The sequence below is a fragment of the Dermacentor albipictus genome, chromosome 4, assembly GCF_038994185.2.
Source record: "Dermacentor albipictus isolate Rhodes 1998 colony chromosome 4, USDA_Dalb.pri_finalv2, whole genome shotgun sequence".
NCBI lineage: Eukaryota > Metazoa > Arthropoda > Arachnida > Ixodida > Ixodidae > Dermacentor > Dermacentor albipictus.
In genome coordinates, this window is record NC_091824.1 from 72,172,907 (window position 1) to 72,194,892 (window position 21,986).

The 21,986-nt window shown below is 46.3% G+C and overlaps 1 protein-coding gene and 1 long non-coding RNA gene across 5 annotated transcripts in view; one reads left to right on the forward strand and one right to left on the reverse strand.

The window, feature by feature from the left end:
- LOC135902070 (uncharacterized) overlaps positions 1-21,986 on the forward strand; it is a 750,038-nt gene that overhangs the window by 622,686 nt on the left and 105,366 nt on the right. The window lies entirely within an intron of this gene.
- LOC135902065 (uncharacterized) overlaps positions 633-21,986 on the reverse strand; it is a 56,147-nt gene continuing 34,793 nt past the window's right edge. For 3 of the 4 annotated variants that reach the window (XM_065431966.2, XM_070537073.1, XM_065431965.2), the window contains 3 exons: positions 21,203-21,370; positions 6,795-6,938; positions 633-916 (listed from right to left, as the gene is read on the reverse strand). In XM_065431966.2, the coding sequence (XP_065288038.1) occupies positions 758-916; positions 6,795-6,938; positions 21,203-21,370 (471 nt within the window). In that variant the 3' untranslated portion in view covers positions 633-757. The remainder of the gene's footprint in view (positions 917-6,794; positions 6,939-21,202; positions 21,371-21,986) is intronic. The other variant, XM_065431967.2, reaches the window with a different exon arrangement.

Genomic DNA, 21,986 nt, shown 5'->3' on the forward strand with positions numbered 1-21,986 from the left:
TCAGCTAATACTTAAACGCTTGCCTAAAAGAAGGCATGTGGCAACACGTCAAAGAAAGTAACCATACCAATTCTGTTAGATAAGGTAGATAACATCGTCACCGCGTGCCGTATGCAGTGTGTTCGAGTGAAAGCGTGCGAGAGTGAGCCGACGATGGTGACTCATTCTCGCGCGCGCAAGAATGGAAAGCGGGGGAAAAGCGCGCCGTTTTCCGTCGGGTGCAAGGCACCGGCGGACGAAGGAAAATGCGACTTCTTTTGTTAACAGTGCATTATAGTGCTTACATGAGGCAATATGAACTATAAAAATATCAAGTGGCCTACAAAACATTTATGAACTCTGGATAGTTCTAGTTATTAGGATGAGTCCTATAGGAACTACAATGTCAGAATCAACGGGTTTTGCGACAATGCTATATTTTTGGAATAAAAACTATTAGAAGGTCTGTGAGCAATATGTATTATAGCAAATCCTGCCCCGTGTCTATTCCTTCAGTGAACGAACGAAAACAAAGGGCATTCGGCGCAGCTCGAAAGAAACCAGTCGCTCTTTTTTGATCTGACTTATTCGAAAAAGAGACAAAACATGGCGCAATTTAAAACAACTCGTCTATGTTACGGAAAAGGTGGAAATACAAGATAAAATTCTTTATTCCTAGAGAGGGAAGGCGCGATATTTCGCATGATTTCCGATATGTAGTGGAGAACTGGATTTTATGCAAGTGAGCAGGTGAGTTGGTCATATATTGACGCAGGTATCACTTGTTCTCGTCAATTACATTGCGGATCTCTAAGATTCGATTATGTGCGCCGTTGCAGACGTCTGGAGCCAGACCATACGTCATGTTGTATACTACCCAGTTGATCACGTATTGATCGGTCAGGTCGTAGCCTATCTTGCGGTATGTCTCCACCATCTGCAAAGAAGGAAATACTACAAATTGATGTCGATCTTACGTGCAATTATCCCTAATGATTAAAAAACTTGCAGTGATGATTGATGGCAAACAATGATTCCCTGTGATTTTCGAAATTTAAAAATTTAAAGTTTTACGCAAACATTATGACCTAAACAAATATATACAAAAGATTACTCACAGCACTCCAGAAATATGAAACCAGTTACGCAGGATAAATCATGACTCGATTAGGACAGAACAGCATTCAACGCAGTACTGCTGGTAACAAATAATGGCACTGCGCTAGAATACGGCTTGAAATACCAGTCTCGCCAGCCAATCAAATTTTTTTGCCGAAGACTTTACTGGAACAGTCTCTTCGGATCGCTTAGTAACCGGCGCAAGTATCTGTCTGTTCCCCTTGTAATTGTCTTTCGTGTTTGAATTTAGATTAAGTTTATTTTATCGCAAATAATCATTACTTTCTATAGGCATTATTGCAAATGAACTATTTTGTTCTATTCTTTTCAGTATTCACGGCATCCATTTGTTTCAGTAATTCTCCGCGTCATCTATGAGAACGGAAAGTTGTAGATGCCACAGCGTGCCAAGCTTGAATAATTGCGCATGTTAGTAACGCAGCTAACCATAACGTGTAACTTTTGAAGAAATATGCCTGTGGTTTATAACAGTAATTTTCTAATTATTTTCATCACTCCATCAGCACATTCCTTGCGCAAGAAATCAAATTGCATAATTGAGAAATGACAAATCTATATTAATGAAGTGTTTATTTAATTGCGTTAGCGCGCACATCGAAATTCAACTGCACATTGCAGTTCAACTGACGCTAGTTATCTCCTCAGGCCTGTTCAATTATTACATATTTTAAAGGCAGAACCAGCTTTAAGATGGGAACTGCCATACTTTCATTAGGAATTGCTATATCCTGACACTTATGTTTAAGTTAATATGCGTACTTATGCGTAAGCCCAAATGTAGCTGGGTCACTGATGAATTTGCATGTATCCAACGCATTATTGATCATTGTTGCACTCGCGTCCATTCGTTCGAAGTGGATATTGTATGCATTTGCAAACTCACAAGCTACAATTCGTTGGTGACAATTTGTGCTGCAAATTAAGTATTTTAAGTGGTAATTGCAAATACCCTGGCACATATTAAAATATTTATTTCGATTAATGAAAAAATTTGCCTTTTGGACTAATTCAGCATAAGAAGCAGAGTTGTGCAAAATGCCCCACGCGATTTGAAGAGCTTCTGCTAAGAGCAATAAAAAAACCTGTAATAAAGTTGAAGTTGAAGCTTATTTTCCTTCAAAGATCAGGTAGTTAGAGAAACAGGTAATGAAAGAAATTTAGAAAAATCTCCACAATATATTTCACGACTAATATCGACAATAATCCTATTGACATTGAAGCACTGCGTAGGTGCACCATGCTCCAACCGCCAACACCCGTCTTGTACAAGGCCGTGTATGCAGCCGGGCTGCTCTATCGCACTCGCCAGGGGACGCTGAGCCAACTAGGGGCGCCGCACGAAAGTCCTCGCATGAAGCGCATATGTATATATATTGAAACAAGGCAGTCTGAATATATGTGATACGGGTTCGACTCCGCCTAGCCCCCTGCAAATTTAAATGATACATTTATTGGAAGAGCGGCACATACAGACTAGTGGCTTACACCCAATGAAGCAAGTTTGCGTCAAAGAGGATTGTAGAGAAAGAGAGAGTGTAAACTTTATTATCAAATCAATAAGATTTGAGTCCGGCACCTTTTTAGTTGGTCTGGACACATGCCGCGGATGTGGTTCCGAGACCTTTTCTCGAAGGGGCTTTCTCGGCTCGCTGGACGGCCCAGTTTTGTGCTGTCAGCGTCGAGCTGAGCAGTGCGGTCTTCCAGCGCGAGCGGAGGCTGGCGGTGGAAGAGACGGAGGGGTCGGCACTGCCCAACTTGTTTGTTAAGTGCTGACATTCCCATAACATGTGAATAAGTGTGGCAACCTCGCCACACGATGTGCATCTGTTTGCTTCGTACATGTCTGGATACAAGGCGTGCATGAGTCTGCGATTTCTGCGAGAATCTGTTTGTAATTGTCTGAAGTGTACTGCTTTCATCCTGTCTAACCCTGCGTGAGGTAATGGGCTTACGCGTCTTTGTAACTGGTAGGGTGTCGTGATGTCGTGGAACCTGGTCATACGGTCCTCCCACGCCCAGACGTTAGCAGTATCCCGCGGGGGCTCTTCCTCCGATGATGCTCAATGAGTGAGACCTCGAGCAACGCGGTGAGCGGCTTCGTTGGGGGTGCTCAACCCACTGTGTGCTGGGATTCATAGCAAATGCCTTCGGTTATCAAATTCGGCCTCTCCCTGGTGTATGGGATGCCGCTGTAGTATGTGATACACCTCTTACGAGATGCGCCCATTTGCAAAATTGCGAATTGCCGTTTGCGAATCACAGGTCACGTATGTCACTTTGGTTTGTGTGAGGGCCAGTGCTTTGGCCGCTTCCTCTGCCGTTTCGGTATGTGCCGCTTCGGCATGTGCCGTATTCACGGTGACGCTCGTGAGGCGGTTGCCTCGGTGGCTAGTAACTGCCCCCACGAAACTCTTCCTGCCTCGATACCGGACTGCGTCGTGGAAGACCACCTCCTTGTTGTTGGAGTAACATTGGGTTCATGTGTTCTGCCCTCGCTGTACGTCTCCTCGTGTGGTGTTCGGGGTGGATGTTGCAAGGCAATGGGGGCACGTATGCTCGCTTATGGTTCTTGGAATTTCTACTTTGATGCCGTGCTGCGTGTGGTTCGTGATGCCGAGCTTTGCAAGCACGTGTCTGCCCTGGCAGGTCTTGGATAGGCGCTAGAGTTAGGACACTCGTTGCGCCTCCACGAGTTCCTCGAGCGTATTGTGTAAGCCTAGTTCTAAGAGCTTGGTGGTGCTGACTCCGGGCGCAAGTCCCAACGCACATTTTTACGCCTTGCGACTGACGAAGAAATGCGCATATCGAGTTACCCTTAGCTAGTGATTGAAGTGGGCGTAAAAGACATTCACTGAAGAGTGGTGCATACCCAGTGGAACATGTCCTGTGGTATGCATACCCCAGTGATCCAAGTCTTTGTAAATATGGTCATTTATAAGTAGCACATACCCAGATGCACATATCCGAGGCCCAAATTGACATCGAAGAGGTTCACTAAAGCGCGGCATATACGTATATTCACATGCCTTGTGATCCGAGTTGGAGTGAAAGAGGTTCATTGAAGAGCGACACAAACGTATCGGTACATTCTCAGTTACTCGAGTTGGCCTAGGAGAGTTTCATTGAAGAGTGGCGCATGCGAAGTGCCACATACAGTGCTACCAGTCGGCATCAGAGAGGTTCATTGAAGAGCGATACGTACGCAGTGACACTTACCCAGTGACCGAAGTTGGTGGGAAAATCGTTAGAGACAGTATATCCCGAGACACCGCCCGAAAAGTGGGTGAAGCACACAAAGAATGCTAATCGCATCAACACACAGATCTCCTTCGCTATGAGAATGAGTGAAAGCGAAGCTTTAAAGGGAAGCTGAAAAGTCCGTGGAATTCAATAAGACGCTCATATATGGATGCGCGAACGTCATAAACCATGCAGGTGAAATTTGGGGGGGGGGGGGGATTTTTCACTTAGGAGCGACGCAATCGTCGGTTAAAATTGCGCTGTAGATCCGCCCCCCGTCGAGCGCCGCGCGCTGCTGCGGTCGCTGGCGATGCGAGCGGAGACTGGAAACCGCGGCGTAGTGACGTTACACTGGTGTTCCGTTCCTTCGCAGTCTTCTCGACTGTGCCTCAACGGGCTTAATTCTGCGTGCGTGCCGTCCTAATCGGCTTCGCTCGACCCTACATTCCTTTGTTTGTGTGTATATATGAGTGGTAGTTGACGTGTGCAACATCTATTGACTCGGCGGCCTTCGAAATCGCCCGTGTAGCAGTTCGAACTTGACCTTTGAGGCAACTGACTGTCGGTTGAAAGGCCTTCCAAACACACGTGTGATACGGGTATTATGTACATACGGTTCCGGCTTGGCACTATTGGCTAGTCGCTCATAGTACTTCCGGGTGCCGAGCGACGAGTTCCAGATTTCTAGAAACGAGCGATCGAGCGACAACGCCGAGCGATCTATTCAAGCGGCGGCCCGTTTTGTCGCTCCAAGCCGTCGCCCGTCACCGTCGTGTGCAAAATCGCTCTCGTAGAATTTGGACTTAACGCCGAACTCCTAGAGAAACGCAAGCTCTCGAAATTTTCCAGGACCGTCTCAGCAAAACAGTACCAAACTACCTTGAACCGTGCTTCGTGTGTAGCGGCAGCACTCGGTCCGGACGAACACCATTGTTGACGCCACGAGGCGCCCGACTAATCACAGGCGGAAACAAGGCGCGCGAGCTGGGCGTGTCTGATGCTGCACTTTTCATTGAAATAAAATATGTTTGCGCTTTCTTTCGCTCAGTTTCGATGCGACATTCGAATTTAGAGGGTTGAAAACCACGACACACTGCTCTTCACTCATTTTTTCTGGAAAAGTTTTCAGCTTACCTTTAATTGGTATCGGGGAGTACCATTTGCAAGTAGAGAGCAGACGATTAATTTCGTCGTATTTTCACAAGGAAACGCCCAGCCCAACATAAAGTTGCGATGCTGGAACATGTGCATCTCACGCTTGATGACTATAGTATGACAACGACGGCACAACGACAGCGGAATGACTGCGAGAAAATGACGACGAATGAGCGAACAGGACCCCATGACAACCGCGCGATGACACCGATTGAATGACAAAGAAGGAATGAAGAAAAGAAATGCAGACGATGTCACGAGCAAAGCTGGATAAAGACTTCGGAATAACGACAAAGGATAGCACAATGATGGCATAATGAAGAAGCGTCACAACAACAGTATGTAGACGGCTCCTTGACGAAAATCGTATGACGAAGCTGGAACGACAATGGAACCAAGACAATAGAATCACTGTGATGATATAACCACGCATTCACGACGACCATTGCATGATAACACAATAATGTCTATGGCATTACGACAATCGCATGATTGGCGGGCGGCCTACGAATCAGTCACAGACGGACGGTTAGCCACTAATAAATGACGGGCGGTGAGGGACTAGTGGCGGCACACTGAGACAGCTTTCAGCGGCATTCAAAATAAAATGTAGATTTTGCCGAATAAAACCGCAACCTGGCCGCTGCGTGCCACTCTGTCGTTTCGCAAAAAAAAAAACGCGCCATAATGACGAGCACAAAAAGGAAAACTGTGGGCGTGCAACTCACGTAAAACCACTTTTCTTCAACAGCTTGAGGAAGCAGTCACGAAATTTGTGTAGGAGATTCGTGCGCGTGCACTGCCTTTGACAGTGATGTCAATTCACAGTAAAGATGCAGCGCCCTTCAAAAACACATTTCGCCCATTTCTTTCTTGCTCCCTTTTTTTCTTATTAGACTAATTGGTCGACCTATATTACCACTTCAGCTGCATTGAAGTACATGTGGTATTTGTAGATTTGCATATTTCAAAGTACGCACTTTCTGTCGTCTATAAGCTGTCAGTGAGCCTGTAGTCAAGCTGCTGTTAAGGAAGTATTTTTCCCTCTGTCTTTCCCAGCTAAGTACAGCCTTATGCACACATGTGGTTAATAAACTTCTTCATGTCCTCAATAATGACCCCGCTTTCGTGTAACAGTGCTACCTATTTGATGGCACGGCAACATCATACCAGGGGAGCAAATCGGCACACATATATTGCCATTCTTTCCATGCCGCCATATTGCATGGGCCTGACGTGATAGCCTGATATTACATGACGTAGTGAATCAAAATACCTACTTTGTGCCTTATTGTGCGAGGCGTTTCGAAGGATACCACTGTATCGGCTGTATCATTGCCCTCGGCGAAAGCGCAGCCAGACCCACCGATGTAGTATATCGAGGCACCGCTGGGCCCCCGTCCGAACAGCTGGCTTTCGCACACCTGCAAACCCAGCGCGACAGACACTGTTACTCGCAATGGTATTTACAAAAAGAGTTTCACATCAATATGTTCCTTTGCAAAAATAAAAGAAAACGCTTTTCTCGTGAAATTGGGTAGGATTGACATGTATCGTCGAGACAGCCATGTAAACAACCTGCCATAGTTCAGCCTGTTTGGTGTAAAATATGCTATGGGGTCCGAAAACTGTGGAGACAAAAAATAATTCAGTGCGCTTCTGGAATGACTTAAAGCGCCCACCCAAGGGTACCCGAGAAGCCATGAGGATTAGAAAAGCTGCAAAAGAACTACTTCTTTAGGATATGCCATATACTGTAAAAAAAAATAGGCAAACGCGGTCAGTAGAGCAACATGTTTTCTTAATTAAATTGAGCGTTTCCTTGCACGTTGAATTCCACAATAATATATGTCGGTACCGCTCAGCCAAGATTCCGTTATCTTGAAGTTAAAGAATATTGTCATGAGCACAAAGAAATAGTTTATTTAGGCCTTGCCATCGGCTACAAATGGCAAAAAATGACCACTGCACAGTCGTGGTCCTGGTCGTCTTTCCTCTCAGATCTCCGGCTCTCGTTTTCGAACATGGACGCAGCCTAACTGACGTCGAAAATAAAGCCCACCGGGAAGTCAACTGGCTTGTCGTGGCGTATGTGCTTTCTACCTGGTCAAATGGGTAACTTGAGTCCTAGCAGAACATCTATCAGTGCATGTTAGCAGCGCGAGAATATACTTCGCTGATCTTGTCAAGGACAGCTTACGTTCATCATCGTTTTCCAGCAGCTTTTGAGACAAACCACGTTCTTTTTTTTTCTTTTGTGGTATTCCAAAGCGAAGTTAGATCACCGCAATTATAAGTAACAAGTCAGTGCTGTGCGTAGTAACGTGCTTTAGAGTTTTCTTGGAACGCCATGCTACATAGACGCGAAAGTCGCCGAGCATCTTCAGTGAGGCATTGAGTATCGGCGATCGTTGAGTTGTCAAGGTGGTAAAAAGGAATGACGGTATCAAGCGTATACTGGCTTGGGCGAGCATTTCAAAGAAAGAAGGGTCTGTAGCCAGCGGTCTCATGTTTGGTGGTAGTGAATGCTTATGTAATAAGTCGTAGTACCTCATCCCAGAACTTGTGAGTGTATGCTTATGTATTAAGTGGTAGTACCTTATCCCAGAACTGGTGATCGCACGCAACATACTTGGAATGCATATTGATGATCGTTCGATTAATGCCCTCAGTGAGATGGTTCATCGGTAGATGATAGAGCGTCGTGTGCTTCAAGTGCGGGTCACACAAACGTTGAAGCGCTTTCAAGATATCCGGTGTGAATTAACGTCAGCGGGCACTTATAATAACCCAAGGTGGCTCGTGTCTCAGAACAATAGGGTTAAGTAGCAAGAACGACATTCCCGTGGCAGTGGTTGAGGGTATCGGTGCCACCTCGCAGTGACGCGTGAAGTAGTCGACGCCGATAAGTATCCAGCGGCATTGCCATTGTGTGACTGAGGAAAAGGACCTGAGAGATCTATTGCACTTTGCAGAAATCGCAAGCTTGGGGGATGACACAGCTTGAATGAGACAAGATGGGGCAGTGACTGAACCTTCAAGACATTGGCATTGCACGCACCTGGCCACGCACAGCTCAACCGAGTGTCGGATTCGCGGCCTGTCAAAGCGTGTTTCAATGACATGAAGAGTGCGCACAATGCCTAAATGACAGGAGGTAGGGTCGTCGTGCAAATCCCGAAGGATTGCTGGCCGAAGATGCTCCAGAACCGCTTGAAGTGAGTGTAAACTCGTGCTTGAGTAGTACTTTGTCTAGAGAAGTCCGTTACGTGCACATGAGCGACTTGTGATAGAATGGGTCATAGTAAAGACTGATTTGAAATGATTGTCTATCTGTAGTTTCCATTGACCTAGCGTTTCCTACAAGATCCTGGATGAAGCGTGGCCATCGAAGGACTCTTCCTCCGTGCGGCATTTTACGCCACCCCGCACTGTCGCAAAAATCAATGCTCAAAGTTACCTCATGTGTTGATCGGGAAATAACTACGAATTCCGTCGGGAAAACTCTACCCCCCAAGTACACTTCGGCAGTGCACCCACATACAGGACGCAGCAACTCGCCGCTGACTCCACAAAACATTGCCGCATGACCCCATCGAAATACAAACTTGTGCCCAAGGAGCCTTTCAAAAGCGAGAATTAATACACACGCATTTGCTCCGGTGCCCAAAATGAAGCATTGTAGAAAAACCATCAAAAACCACATGTACGTCGACCCGCCGTAGTTGGCTATGGTGTTGGGCTGCTGCGCACGAGGTCGCTGGTTCGGATCCCGGCCACTGCGGCAGCACTTGGATGGGGGCGAAATGCGAAAACACCCGTGTACTTAGCTTTCGGTGCACGTTAAAGAGCCCCAGTTGGTCAAAATTTCCGCAGTCCTGCAGTACGACATGCCTCATAATCAGAAAGTGGTTTTGGCACGTAAAACCGCATAATTAAATTTTTTTTTACGTGCACGTCTTTGTGAAAAATAATTCAGGGGGCATTTCTGTCGCTAATATGTGTCGAACGACTTCTGCCCTATCCGCCGCGCTTGTTCGTTTTCCGATTGCAAAGGCGTGGCGCAGCGGCGCAGTGGCGATGGGGAACGAGGTAAACGCGGTGCACCATTAGGTGGTTGGCGCGTTAAGCTCCTGTTAGATGCCGGCATGCGGCTGCGACAGCGTTGCGGGGAGTAGCGCCACCTGATGAAAATGTGGTGTACGGAAGTTGAGTTGTCTTCACGAAAAATGCGGTCCTATTGAGAACCTTGGTAGACCACTTCATGGCATTAGGCGCCGATTGCATAAACTCGCTCTATGGCCTGTGACAGTGCATGCGGGAAGAGGCCGGATATTTCGATGCTCCTCAATATAGTAAGGTACGTTGGTGTCAATTGCATAGCCGCCAGGTGGATCACATTCACCATGGTTAGGCATTGTCCGCCGGGAGGAGTGCGTGCGACGAAGGCGTTGGGCGTAGTCAGAATCCTGCTAGCTCCCGGTCTCTCTTGAGTGTGGAGTAGGACAGCCACCGCGTGAACCATTGAACGGCTGTATTGGTCATCTCGTGTGATGAGTACGCACCAGTGATGCCTGTTTCAGCGACGGGACGTCTGGGCGGAGCAGCAACTATCGAACACTCTGCCGTATGATTGACGGAATAACAATGCGCGAACTCCTATCCGCACTCACCACTGTTGTGACGTTAGCCAAACTACCGAACTTTCTGCGAATCAGAGAGTCTGCAGTGACGAATGAAGTCAGACATGGAATTCAAGCTTTCTTTGCCAACCAAAAAAAAATATAGGCACCTTAAGCTATACCTTTCAACGAATGTGCAACTTTAGCCTCTTTAGATATTCGAGAGTTGACTATTCTGCACAATTTCAGCGTTTCTTCAATGTACGTAGTACAGGTCTCGCCTGGAACCTGGGTGTTTGGGGAAAGCGTCTCTTCAGCGCATTTCTTTTGTTGTTGCACTGGAGTCTCCAACACACGCTTTGAGCTCCTGGACGAAAACGCTCTCCAAGTGTGCGTGTCTTAGTGGTCCTCGTAGGAGACGAGCGAAGGTAAGGGCGAACTCAACATTGACCAGCTGCGCGGTAGAGCCCGAGAAGTTTTATCGGTTCACTCTTACGGTTACTAGCCGGCCACTCATGGACTTCTCCGCCTTTTCGTCCGAAAGTTTGTGGCACCCCGTAGTACTACAACGAAACACCCGACATTCATCATGGATCATCATCAGAGATCCTAAGGAATCGACTGATCCCTCAAATTTGAAAAAAAAAAATTGAAAATATACGAGACATTTCTGCGAACGCACGCCAAACGAAAAAAATTCACTCCTCGATGATGGCAACTGGTTGATGGCTTCCGCTGCTAGCTGCAAGTCCGCACATAACGTGTACTTGCAGTAAAACCTTAACTTGTCGTTGCTTGCATCAACATCGCTCGCTGTATTGGCGCCAATTTCTTCACATAGTACACCGTACTCGCTTACGTCTAGAGTATTCGAGATGCTACATTTTCCAAAATGCTGGCATACTCAGCTCGGCTCGAATTTCATCCCATGCTGACGCCGTCCCATTCACTGTACCAGACAATGGGAAGTAGACATGTCGAAAGAATGTGAATGTAGACAAATATGTGAACTTGTTCCTAGCCACACATTGTTCTGAGCTTGTTCCGCCCTCTCAAATCGTTGAATGTATGAGTTATATCTCCACAGACATACCTGCTTCTCATTGTATACAAAGAGTAAAATCAGCAGCCACTTCTTTTGCAGCTTATTGCATCAACCTTCTCGTGGTCGATTGTTCGATACGTTTGCGGTAAAACTATATCCTCAAATTTAAGCCCATCCACCTATTTCGCTTATTATTAAAGAAATGTGTCGACCTGCACTTCGATGAATGCAGTCTTGATAAAAAGTTAACGATGCTTAAGCAAGTGTTATCAGAATCTATGACGTCAGGGCATGCAGGTGCGAGAGCTTTGCCGCAACGTGGCTATATAGAAATTCGGGCTGCAGAACTCGGGTTTCACATGCCAGAACCACAATCTGGTTGTGAGGAAGCCCAAAGTTGGGGTCCTCCGGAAGAATACTGGCCACCTATAGGGTTCTTTAAGGTGGACCACAAGGGAGCGTTTTTTTTTTTGGCATTTCGGCGCCATTAAACGCGCTCGTGGCGGCCTGGATTCAACCGTAAGATTGAGCACAACTGCGCACCCCTATCTTCCCTAAGCTACCACACGACAAGTAAAGCGCATATTGACACTTATACTCATCTTTCACCGGTGACCGGTTTTTCCCCGACAAACAAATGTTAAGCGTGATCGCTCGGCGTAGGACGCGGTTGTATGGATTGGAAGTGTCTCGAATGTTATCGATGGTTCTAGCCGTTGTCTGTTGTTACCCAACCTTGGGAATCCCGACCTTGTGAATCCTGATTGTATGCGCCTATCTAATTGTGTAGTACTTTCTGGAAGGCTGGCTGCACCAACGATTACGATGGAACTTTCGACGAGTCGTGTATAAAAGCCGGCGCACTTCACCCGCTGGTCAGGGGTGCTATGCAGGATGCGCCGATTTTGGCGAAACTCGGGATCTTCACGAGCTCTGACGACACCCCAAGATGAAAGCACGAATCGTACCGAGACACAGTTTATCTTTCGACAAGCCTCCAGTTTGATTGGTTTATCTAGATTCACTCTGGCTGGCTATCATTCCTTGGGCGTTGCCTTCTGGGCGGTCGACAAACTGGGGCTCACGTGATCATACCGTCGGTGCATGGTCGTGCCTTCTTTCACTTGTTTGTCGTTCCACCGAGTGCATTACATGCAGAAGCAAGTGGTAAAACAAATGCATTTAGTACAATATTATTAGTTACTTTAACGTGGTTTAGAAGCATTTTGAAGCTTACGAGATGTGCACTGAATGCATCTTAGAATAATTTGTAATTTATTACGCTTCGCATTATACCACGAGGGAACGCTGTAGTGGCGTCATCACATCCATTCACGGGGCAAGCATGGCGGCTAAGCAACAGAGAGGCCCAGTGTAAACAAACCCGTACAACGAGCTTGCAGTGCGCGACGTAGTGATCAGGCTCGACGATGGCCACTATTTCTTGGATAGTTCTGTTCCTCAGTGGGCAATCTTCCCGTGCACCCGGTAAGACTGTCAATAGCTTCGGCGATTTTACAGATCGCAACGCGCACCTACTGTTCACGGCGAAGTGCTGAAGAAACAAGATGTCCGGTGCTGCTTCTCCGAGTGCGCCGAGTTCCTCCACTCTGCGTGACTGCGATCGTCACGAACATTACATAGTGTGGGCAAAAGGCAGACATCCTATATAGCTACGATGGGACAAGGAGGTGGTAGCGGCGATAGATCTCGCTACCAGCACAGTGAAGGAGTCATCGACTAACTGCAGATAAGTATATTTCTACTGTTTCATATTTAGCATAATAAGAGTGCACGGAATAAGTCACTTTCGTAGTAACGAACTGAATGTCCAGCAGTTTAAAGAAGGCAGTGAGAACCAATGAGTGTTCGTGCTTTTACATGCAAGTGGGCCCGCGAAAATATGGAAAAGATGAAGGTAACCTTCACTAACTTAGTGAGATAACAGAAATTCATGAGTGACATTAAGCCAGCAAAATTTACGGAAGAGTATCTTTATCCAAGTGAAATATCAATAGCAAGTACTGATATAAAGCAGGAAACTTATACAAAAATTTCACGGGTTGAACAGCACATGGAAGGCATTACCGAATCGTGATCGCCACGTTACCAATATCCTTGCAAAAAGTCTAGAATCATTGCATTCCACCGGTTATGCAATATGGGACATAAACCTGGAGGTTAATAAAGAAACTTGAGACGTCAAGGACTGTGCAGAAAGCGAAGTAACAAAAATTGTTGGAGATAGCATTAGGGCAGGAAGACAGTGGCATAGTTAACCGTGGCAACTGATATGCTAGTTGAGATTAAGAAAAAAGAAAGGAATCGGCAGGCAGGCCATGCACGTATTTGATCACTTGTTGCCAATTCATATCAGGTGATTACATAAGCATGACAGAATGGATGTCAAGGAGAGAGAACTACAGCCGATGATGGTATAAAATTGCGTAATGGGACAAAAATATGATGTTTGTAGGCATAGGATGCAATCAGCTCGTGTAAGACGGGATTGTAGGGTGAGGCATTTGTTTTGCAGCGAACAAAAATAGGTTTGTGGTGCTCACAGTAGAGACTCGTTAAGGTGCGGGGCCACCTCAGCTGCTGGCACACCTATCAACATGACAATTGGCTCTAAAAAAGAAAACCCCAGTTATGAAAAATAAAGCAACGTTGTCCCAACGCATTGTTTTATTATGCATACTACACTAGAGGCTTCCACAGTTAAGGGCACTTAGTACTAATAGTGCAACGAGCATTTTTCTTTGTAAATAATGCTTTGTATGCGGCTGATTTATTCCAATACACTCTTTTTGCAGCAAAACATTCTGCTGCTGGAGGCACTCAACCGCCTGGTGGCAGTAGGCGAGCGCCAGGCACGTGCTCTTGAGAGTGTGGCAGAGGTCCAGAGGGCTGCTCTGCAGCAGTAGTATCGGTGTCCTCACTGCTCTCCTGTCGAGCCCACAGAAGGCACCTTATAAAGGAGCTTTCAGTTTAATATTTTGTTTATTTTTCAAGAACATGAATAAAATTATTGCAGTAAACATTGTGCTGTGCATATTAGGAGACTTGTAACATGCACTTGGTGTCCCTTCAAAATAGGCAAAAACGTAAGACAACCTGTGCCACTCTTGGACCATGTAAATAAAAAATACACTGATGCAGCATACACGTCATCGTGCTGTTTGTTCTTTCTATGTGCAAGAATACAGTGCGTGTTGATTAGCCACAAGATGAACGGTGTGTGTAATTCACAATGAAGACAGGATACAGGAGGAGCTTAATAATGCTATCACCTATAGACTGTGCATATAACTGCAACACTCCCCGATTCAAATGTACCATTACATGCATGTTCGATACCACATATTCTTTAACATTGTCTTACAATTGCATGTTCCATATTTCGCACACCTTAAGCCCTTGCATAGCGCACTTCTGATGTATCCATTTCATAGGCCAAATAATTGTACACTTTGCACTTTTGTGTTGTATGAAAAGCAGCATCCTTTACAGTCGTATAAAACATCAGAAGACAGAAGAGGCCCCACCCAGATGACCAAAATGCAGCAGCCAATTGCCTACACTTCTAAAGAAATAGTCCCTCTCCAAGGAGTCAGTCTAGAGTGCATGCCCATTGGTGCAGGCTTGTGTTCAACTGCCTTGAAGTGCAGATTCCGCAGCCTCCTAAAGGTGTATCCGAATATAGAAACACGTAACGCCTTGCACCAGTTGCATAGACTTCTGCAACTTGATAGCACACAATGATCAGGAGCAGAAATCTATAAAGATCTGATCAAGAAACGCCAATGTATGATAGCCTCTAACCCTACAGCTAGAATAGAACTGGCAGAACTTTCGAAGTTAATCAACAAGCGTAAGACAGCTGACATAAGGAAGTATAATATGGATAGAATTGAACATGCTCTCAGGAACGGAGGAAGCCTAAAAACAGTGAAGAAGAAACTAGGAATCGGCAAGAATCAGATGTATGCGTTAAGAGACAAAGCCGGCAATATCATTACTAATATGGATGAGATAGTTCAAGTGGCTGAGGAGTTCTATAGAGATTTATACAGTACCAGTGGCACCCACGACGATAATGGAAGGGAAAATAGTCTAGAGGAATTCGTAATCCCAAAGGTAACGCCGGAAGAAGTAAAGAAAGCCTTGGGAGATATGCAAAAGGGGGAAGGCAGCTGGGGAGGATCAGGTAACAGCAGATTTCTTGAAGGATGGTGGACAGATTGTTCTAGAGAAACTGGCCACCCTGTATACGCAATGCCTCATGACCTCGAGCGTACCGGAATCTTGGAAGAACGCTAACATAATCCTAATTCATAAGAAAGGAGACTCCAAAGACTTGAAAAATTATAGACCAATCAGCTTACTGTCCGTTGCCTACAAACTATTTAATAAGGTAATCGCAAATAGAATCAGGAACACCTTAGACTTCTGTCAAGCAAAGGACCAGGCAGGATTCCGTAAAGGCTAATCAGCAATAGATCATATTCACACTATCAACCAGGTGATAGAGAAATGTGCGGAATATAACCAACCCTTGTATATAGCTTTCATTGATTACGAGAAAGCGTTTGATTCTGTCGAAACGTCAGCAGTCATGGAGGCATTACGGAATCAGGGTGTAGACGAGCCGTATGTAAAAATACTGAAAGATATATACAGCGGCTCCACAGCCACCGTTGTCCTCCATAAAGCAAGGAACGAAATCCCAATAAAGAAAGGTGTCAGGCGGGGAGATGCGATATCTCCACTGCTATTCACAGCATCTTTACAGGAGGTATTCAGAGACCTGGATTGGGAAGAATTAGGGATAAAAGTTAATGGGGAATACCTTAGTAACTTGCGATTCGCTGATCATATTGTCTTGCTTAGTAACTCAGGGGGACAATTGCAATGCATGCTCACTGACCTGGAGATGCAAAGCAGAAGAGTGGGTCTACAAATTAATCTGAAAAAAACTAAAGTAGTGCTTAACAGTCTTGGAAGAGAACAGCAATTTGCAATAGGTAGCGAGGCACTGGAACTCGTAAGGGAATACATCTACTTAGGGCAGGTAGTGATGGTGGATCCGGATCATGAGACGGAAATATCAGAAGAATAAGAATAGGTTGGGGTGCTTTTGGCAAGCATTCTCAGATCATGAACAGCAGGTTGTCATTACCCCTCAAGAGAAAAGTATATAATAGCTGTGTCTTACCAGTACTCACCTACGGGGCAGAAACCTGGAGGCTTACGAAAAGGGTTCTACTCAAATTGAGGACGACGCAACGAGCTATGGAAAGAAGAATGATAGGTGTAACGTTAAGGGATAAGAAAAAAGCAGATTGGGTGAGGGAACAAACGCGAGTTAATGCCATCTTAGTTGAAATCAAGAAAAATAAATGGGCATGGGCAGGACATGTAATGACGAGGGAAGATAACCGATGGTCATTAAGGGTTACGGACTGGATCCCAAGGGAAGGAAAGCGTAGCAGGGGGCGGCAGAAAGTTAGGTGGGCGGATGAGATTTAGAAGTTTGCAGGCACGGCATGGCCACAATTAGTACATGACCGGGGTTGTTGGAGAAATATGGGAGAGGCCTTTGCCCTGCAGTGGGCGTAACCAGGCTGATGATGATGATGATGAAGCAAAGCTGGCTGGCCACACTTCCATTATGAGGGGCTGAAAAAGGTCTCGCCAAATATTCCCATGACGTCCTTGAAAAAGAGGCGGTGTTTGGCACTTCTTTAGAATCAAAAACAGGTTACACTGAATGTTGTGTAGCACGTCAAAACAAACTGAGCTTGGTTATTTGCACAGTATGTAATGAGAGGTTATGCTTCACATAGGAAACAAACTGCTCTGTCCAGTACAATTTTGAGGCCGGTATGGCACCTATCATTTCAACAGTGTCTATATACAAATTACACTTTTTACAGGCCATTGATTTCTCCATTATTTTTGTGTGATGGTTCTTTCAATCAGCGCTTGTATTACATGAGCAGGTGGATTTGAAAGAAAAGCTTTGTTTGCAAACCTCCCGACTTCCATAACTGTGTGGCAAGGCACTGGCATGTTGTCGAATAGCTCACACTTCCTCGGTCCTGCACCAAAGAAGCCCAGTGCTCTGTTTGAAGTTGAATCGCACAACAATTCAACGGCACAAAAAGAAGTGTAACACACACAGCAACGCATTCTGCTGTGTGTATTTCTCTTTGTGTCCCGTGTAATTGTTGTGCAATTAAACTTCAAGCTTCTATACCAATACACCGTCTTCAACCTCACCAATGCTCTAGTTATTAGGCCACAATGGTGCACATCTTTGAAATTTCCCAACACAAGTTAGCTCTCCCAAAAATCACAAATGTTAAATTTTGCAGCACAGCTGTATGTATGCACTTGCCATATTCTTTACCACTAAACTCACAGGAATCAAAGAGGCAAGCATTAACCAACCTTGCTGCTGCCGTTACCATTATCATCATGACACCAATGGAAAGACAGTGCGACGTTTCAGTAAAGGGAGTGCTGGAGGGAAAGGTGTGACAGCGAGGGCTTACAATAAAAATAACGGTTACGAGACATGTTCCATGCCAATATATGCTGCATGTCGCTCAGCCTACTTTGGCATTGCGGCAAGCGTTTACTCGTTTGGGCATATCACATTTTGTGTAATCATTGCTCTAAAGCTGCACAAATGGTCTATTTGCTCTGCAATATTTATTTTTATCATGGTGGGTTAAAGACCCACTTTTCATTGGCATCTGCACCACATTTCTCCCGATATGTAATTTTGCCTTGGTGGTTCATGACATCTTCACGTACAGAGAGTTCTGCAGAGTATCGGATGTGCATTGTTCCACTGCTTAAAAATTAGAGCCCCATTATGAGACGAAAATATACAACTTATCCATCCGGAATAACGGCGCCCCCCCCCCCCCAAAAAGAAGATGCACTGAACCTCTGGCACATGCATCGACAGTGAACAGAGCAAACAATCTGAAGTATTTTCTTCATGCACGCCAACACACTAAGATTCTCAATGCATTTTCATTTCGCCACAAATGCATAGGCACAACCGGCTTGCCGCAACATCCACATCTCGCGCTGCAACAAATTGTGCAATGCCTCGCTGTTTCATAGTGCGGCCGATAGATTACGCATGACCAAAATTCGGCATTGTGCATACTTAGTAACTTCACCAATGAAGAACCCCAAGTTCTTTATGAGATTAGGATTCATAGGTTACTTCACACAATTTGTGATATCCATTTATGTATTTATACCTAATTAACCTCTTTGCCAAGAAAGTGAGCCATTTGGAAGGCACCCTGACAGACAATTAGAACAATCGGCCAAAAGTGATCAACCATCGATAAAGTCTGTTAATCACAGTAACGCTGACATTGAAGGCGCCTTAATTCCTACGTACGTTCCGTCGACACACCCAACTACGTTCGTAATGTTCCCACGAAATAGGAAGCATTCTTTTATATATGCCTGCTCCGCCGCAGTATTCTGGAAAGCTACCCACCGCTTACGCACTGCCGCATCGATAAGCGCGTCAGACACATCTCTGGCACAGTTGCTAACAGTAGTTTGGTGGCGTCCAATGTAACGGTCGGCGCCGACGCTTCCCTGAAAACTCCCAGTCCCGTAGAAACGGAGGGTACAGATGACTTGCTCTACGACGGTGAGCGAATGAAGCCCGCCACGGTGTCTCCGCAGACAAAGAGTCTTCGCCTAGCTCGTCACACAACCAGCACACTGATGTCTTCGACAGGCGAAAATGACGCTGAAACTCCCCGTCGGTCATGCATGTGAACGGGTCCGGGCGGTCATACTGACGCTTGCTGCCGCTGGATGCAATGAAACAGGCTGCTGCTGCCGCCGCCATGTTCCCGAGTTGAACTCGGAGGGGGTTTCGCGATGTACGAGTTTAGCACGAGTTCGCCTGTCGATCAAAACCAGAGGTCACGCCCCGCGAGAGGCATGTAACTATTGCGCGCGCACCCACTCCAGTTGGGCCACGCCCAACTTATCTTCCGGCAACAGCGACGCGGTGTCGAGCTGAGAGGCATCAACGATCTTGACCGCCGACATAAAACACGCACAACACACTGTCATCGGTGATGTACTGAGCACCACTATCAAATACAAAGCGTTGACTGTCGCTGGCTTATGCAAACATCTTCTCGGGCTGACATGGCCGCACAACACGGTTTCATTGCCTACATTGTGGCGCGTAGCGCACAGTAAATAATTATCAGCACGTCACTGTAGCTGCTTGCAAGGCGTCGATGCGTCGAGGGGGACGACGATGCTGAGGAGTGCGTATTGCAGCAGTCGTTTGAGATGGCCGCTCTGTCATCGGTGATGAAACGGAGCCACAGCGTCGTAAACACGATCAGCGTCCGAGAATTGCTCGCTCTTCTAGACCCAGTGCAATGGCATTTCTTCATCACTAGCACTGCGCACTCAACAGTTCCAACACCTCTCTCCGTCTGAAATCTGATGTCATAACTGCACACAAGAGCCCTCACCTGCCAAAATGCGAGTGCTGCGGTGTCGTTACGATATCCATCTGCGATCGCTGCTGGCTCCAGCAGAGGTAATCCGCAAGCACCTTCGACTGCACAACACACTCATATACTTCGTACATGTGCTCAGAGGCGCCTTCACTGGGCAAGCGATGACAAGCGGTGAAGTGTGTCACTGGGGAAGCACGCACTTTTCGCAATGTATCGCAGAGGCTTCGCGCACAAGGATAAACTGGTACATTTTCACTGAACTGCGTCACTACGCACTCTAAAATAACATACCGCCATTTTGCAGCGACAGCTGTTGTGTCGTTTTTAGTTGGTAAAGCGGGGGCCTTAATAGCCTAGTGAGGCGCCTGCGATGAACAGCCGTACCGCGGCGCTGCGTTTCTCTTGCCCTAATAGAGAAAGAGTGGCCATGACTCTCCATGGATCATGACCGACTTTATTGAGAATAGCACTGCAGCGCCCCTAGGCGACTTATCCCCGTATGAACGCCCTCGTGCGTGCGACCCGCTTCAATGTACCGCTTCTAAGCTTTCACCTCCCTGTTGCCACTCGCGGCAAGAAGTGCAAAATTTAATAATTTGCTCGATCTCCGTTTGTCATCACACATTTCTAGCGTTGAAAACGAAAAACAGATACCTAGAGAAATAAAAATGTTCGTTATTTTATTTGTTGTATTTTATAACGTATTCGTTTGAGTGAAAGTATAGGTGCAAGAATGCGCCGCATGTACCCTGTTCGCATTCGATTGAGGATAGAAAGACAGTGCCCGAAAGATGAGGCACGCCCTTGACGCGCTCGGGAAACGCGTGGCAAGCGGCTCACGGCAGATGTGCAGACAGACAGCGGGGCAGTCACGGCATCGCTAAGTTGCGATAATCCGTTGATAACAATACGCGGCGATGGCGTGTTTCGTTGTGCAGCCTTCTGCGCTTGAAACGTGGAAGCAGCGTGCCGCGCAGGGTGCGCTCCTGTTGTCATACGCAGCTTTTTGTCTACATATTTTTTTGCCTGCACCTTCGGCGCGTTCCGCGCTATCTCCGTTCACTGACTGCCGTCGAGCAAACTCGGGTAAAACTCGGGTGAACGAGAAACTCGGCGCATCCTGCATAGCACCCCATGTTCCGAAGAAGACCGACTGCGCTCGCCGCATCCATCGGCCTTTGAATGGCAGTTGCCTTTGTGGGCTAAGCTGCGCCCAGTAAAAAGTTCGCATCGTGATTTACAGTTTTGTTACCGTGTTCTTCATCGTAACAGCGACGTGACAATGTTCTTGTAAAGGAGGACCCATACACGATGGAGCTTGACAAGCTCGCTGATAACGATGTTGTAGTTAGCGACGACGTGCTTATGCCGTTTAGACGAGGGCGAATCATCACACGATAAATATGGTGGGAAACTAGCCACCTTGTGTGAAGGGCATAAAGCCCTCTTCGTTGGCTGCCACAGGAATCATGCTTTTCGCTGCCACTCACATCGGAAAACCAGGTGGCATTGTGGAATCGGCATGGAACTTTCTGCAGGGGGTCTCCTTGCACCTTTGCGAGAGAGACACCAGCGAAATGGTCGAGACGCAAGCTGAATGCCAGGGCGAATTCGTACATCGGGCGCCGGATACTTGTTATGGTACTCACAACATCAACCTGAAAGAAAAACATCGGAAACCGGTCAACTAAGGGTAAAGTACGCGTCTCTCTCTCTCTCTCTCTCTCTCTAACACACACACACACACTCACACACGCACACGCCCCCCCCCCTCCCCACACACACACACCTTTTAGAAAATTTGCACGTGACAGCGATTTTATAGTGTTTGATAGAGCATTGCTCTAGCAATGCCCAAATTGTTGCAGAGAACCTGAAGTTACAAGATTAATGTTGCTTATTAGCTCTAATTCATCTTACCTTCAAAGCACTTTAGTAGACATTCATCCGCAGCCAATACACTATTTTGTGAAAATAATATTCTAGGTTTGCTTTACACGCCAAAACCTTGATGTTATCATGACGCAAGTCGTAGTGGGCGACTGCAGATTATTTTGCCGGATTTTTATGTGCACGCAAAGCACAGCACTTGGATGTTTTTTTTTTTTCATTTCGACGCCAACGAAATCCGGCTGCCATGGCCTGAATTTGATCCTGCGTCTCCGGACTTAGCAGCTCAATGGCAAAACAAGTACGCCAGGCTTGTAAGCTATTGCCCAAATTTATGGGGATTATGCCGTCGCATCTCTCTCGTACATATTGAATGTCTGCTGA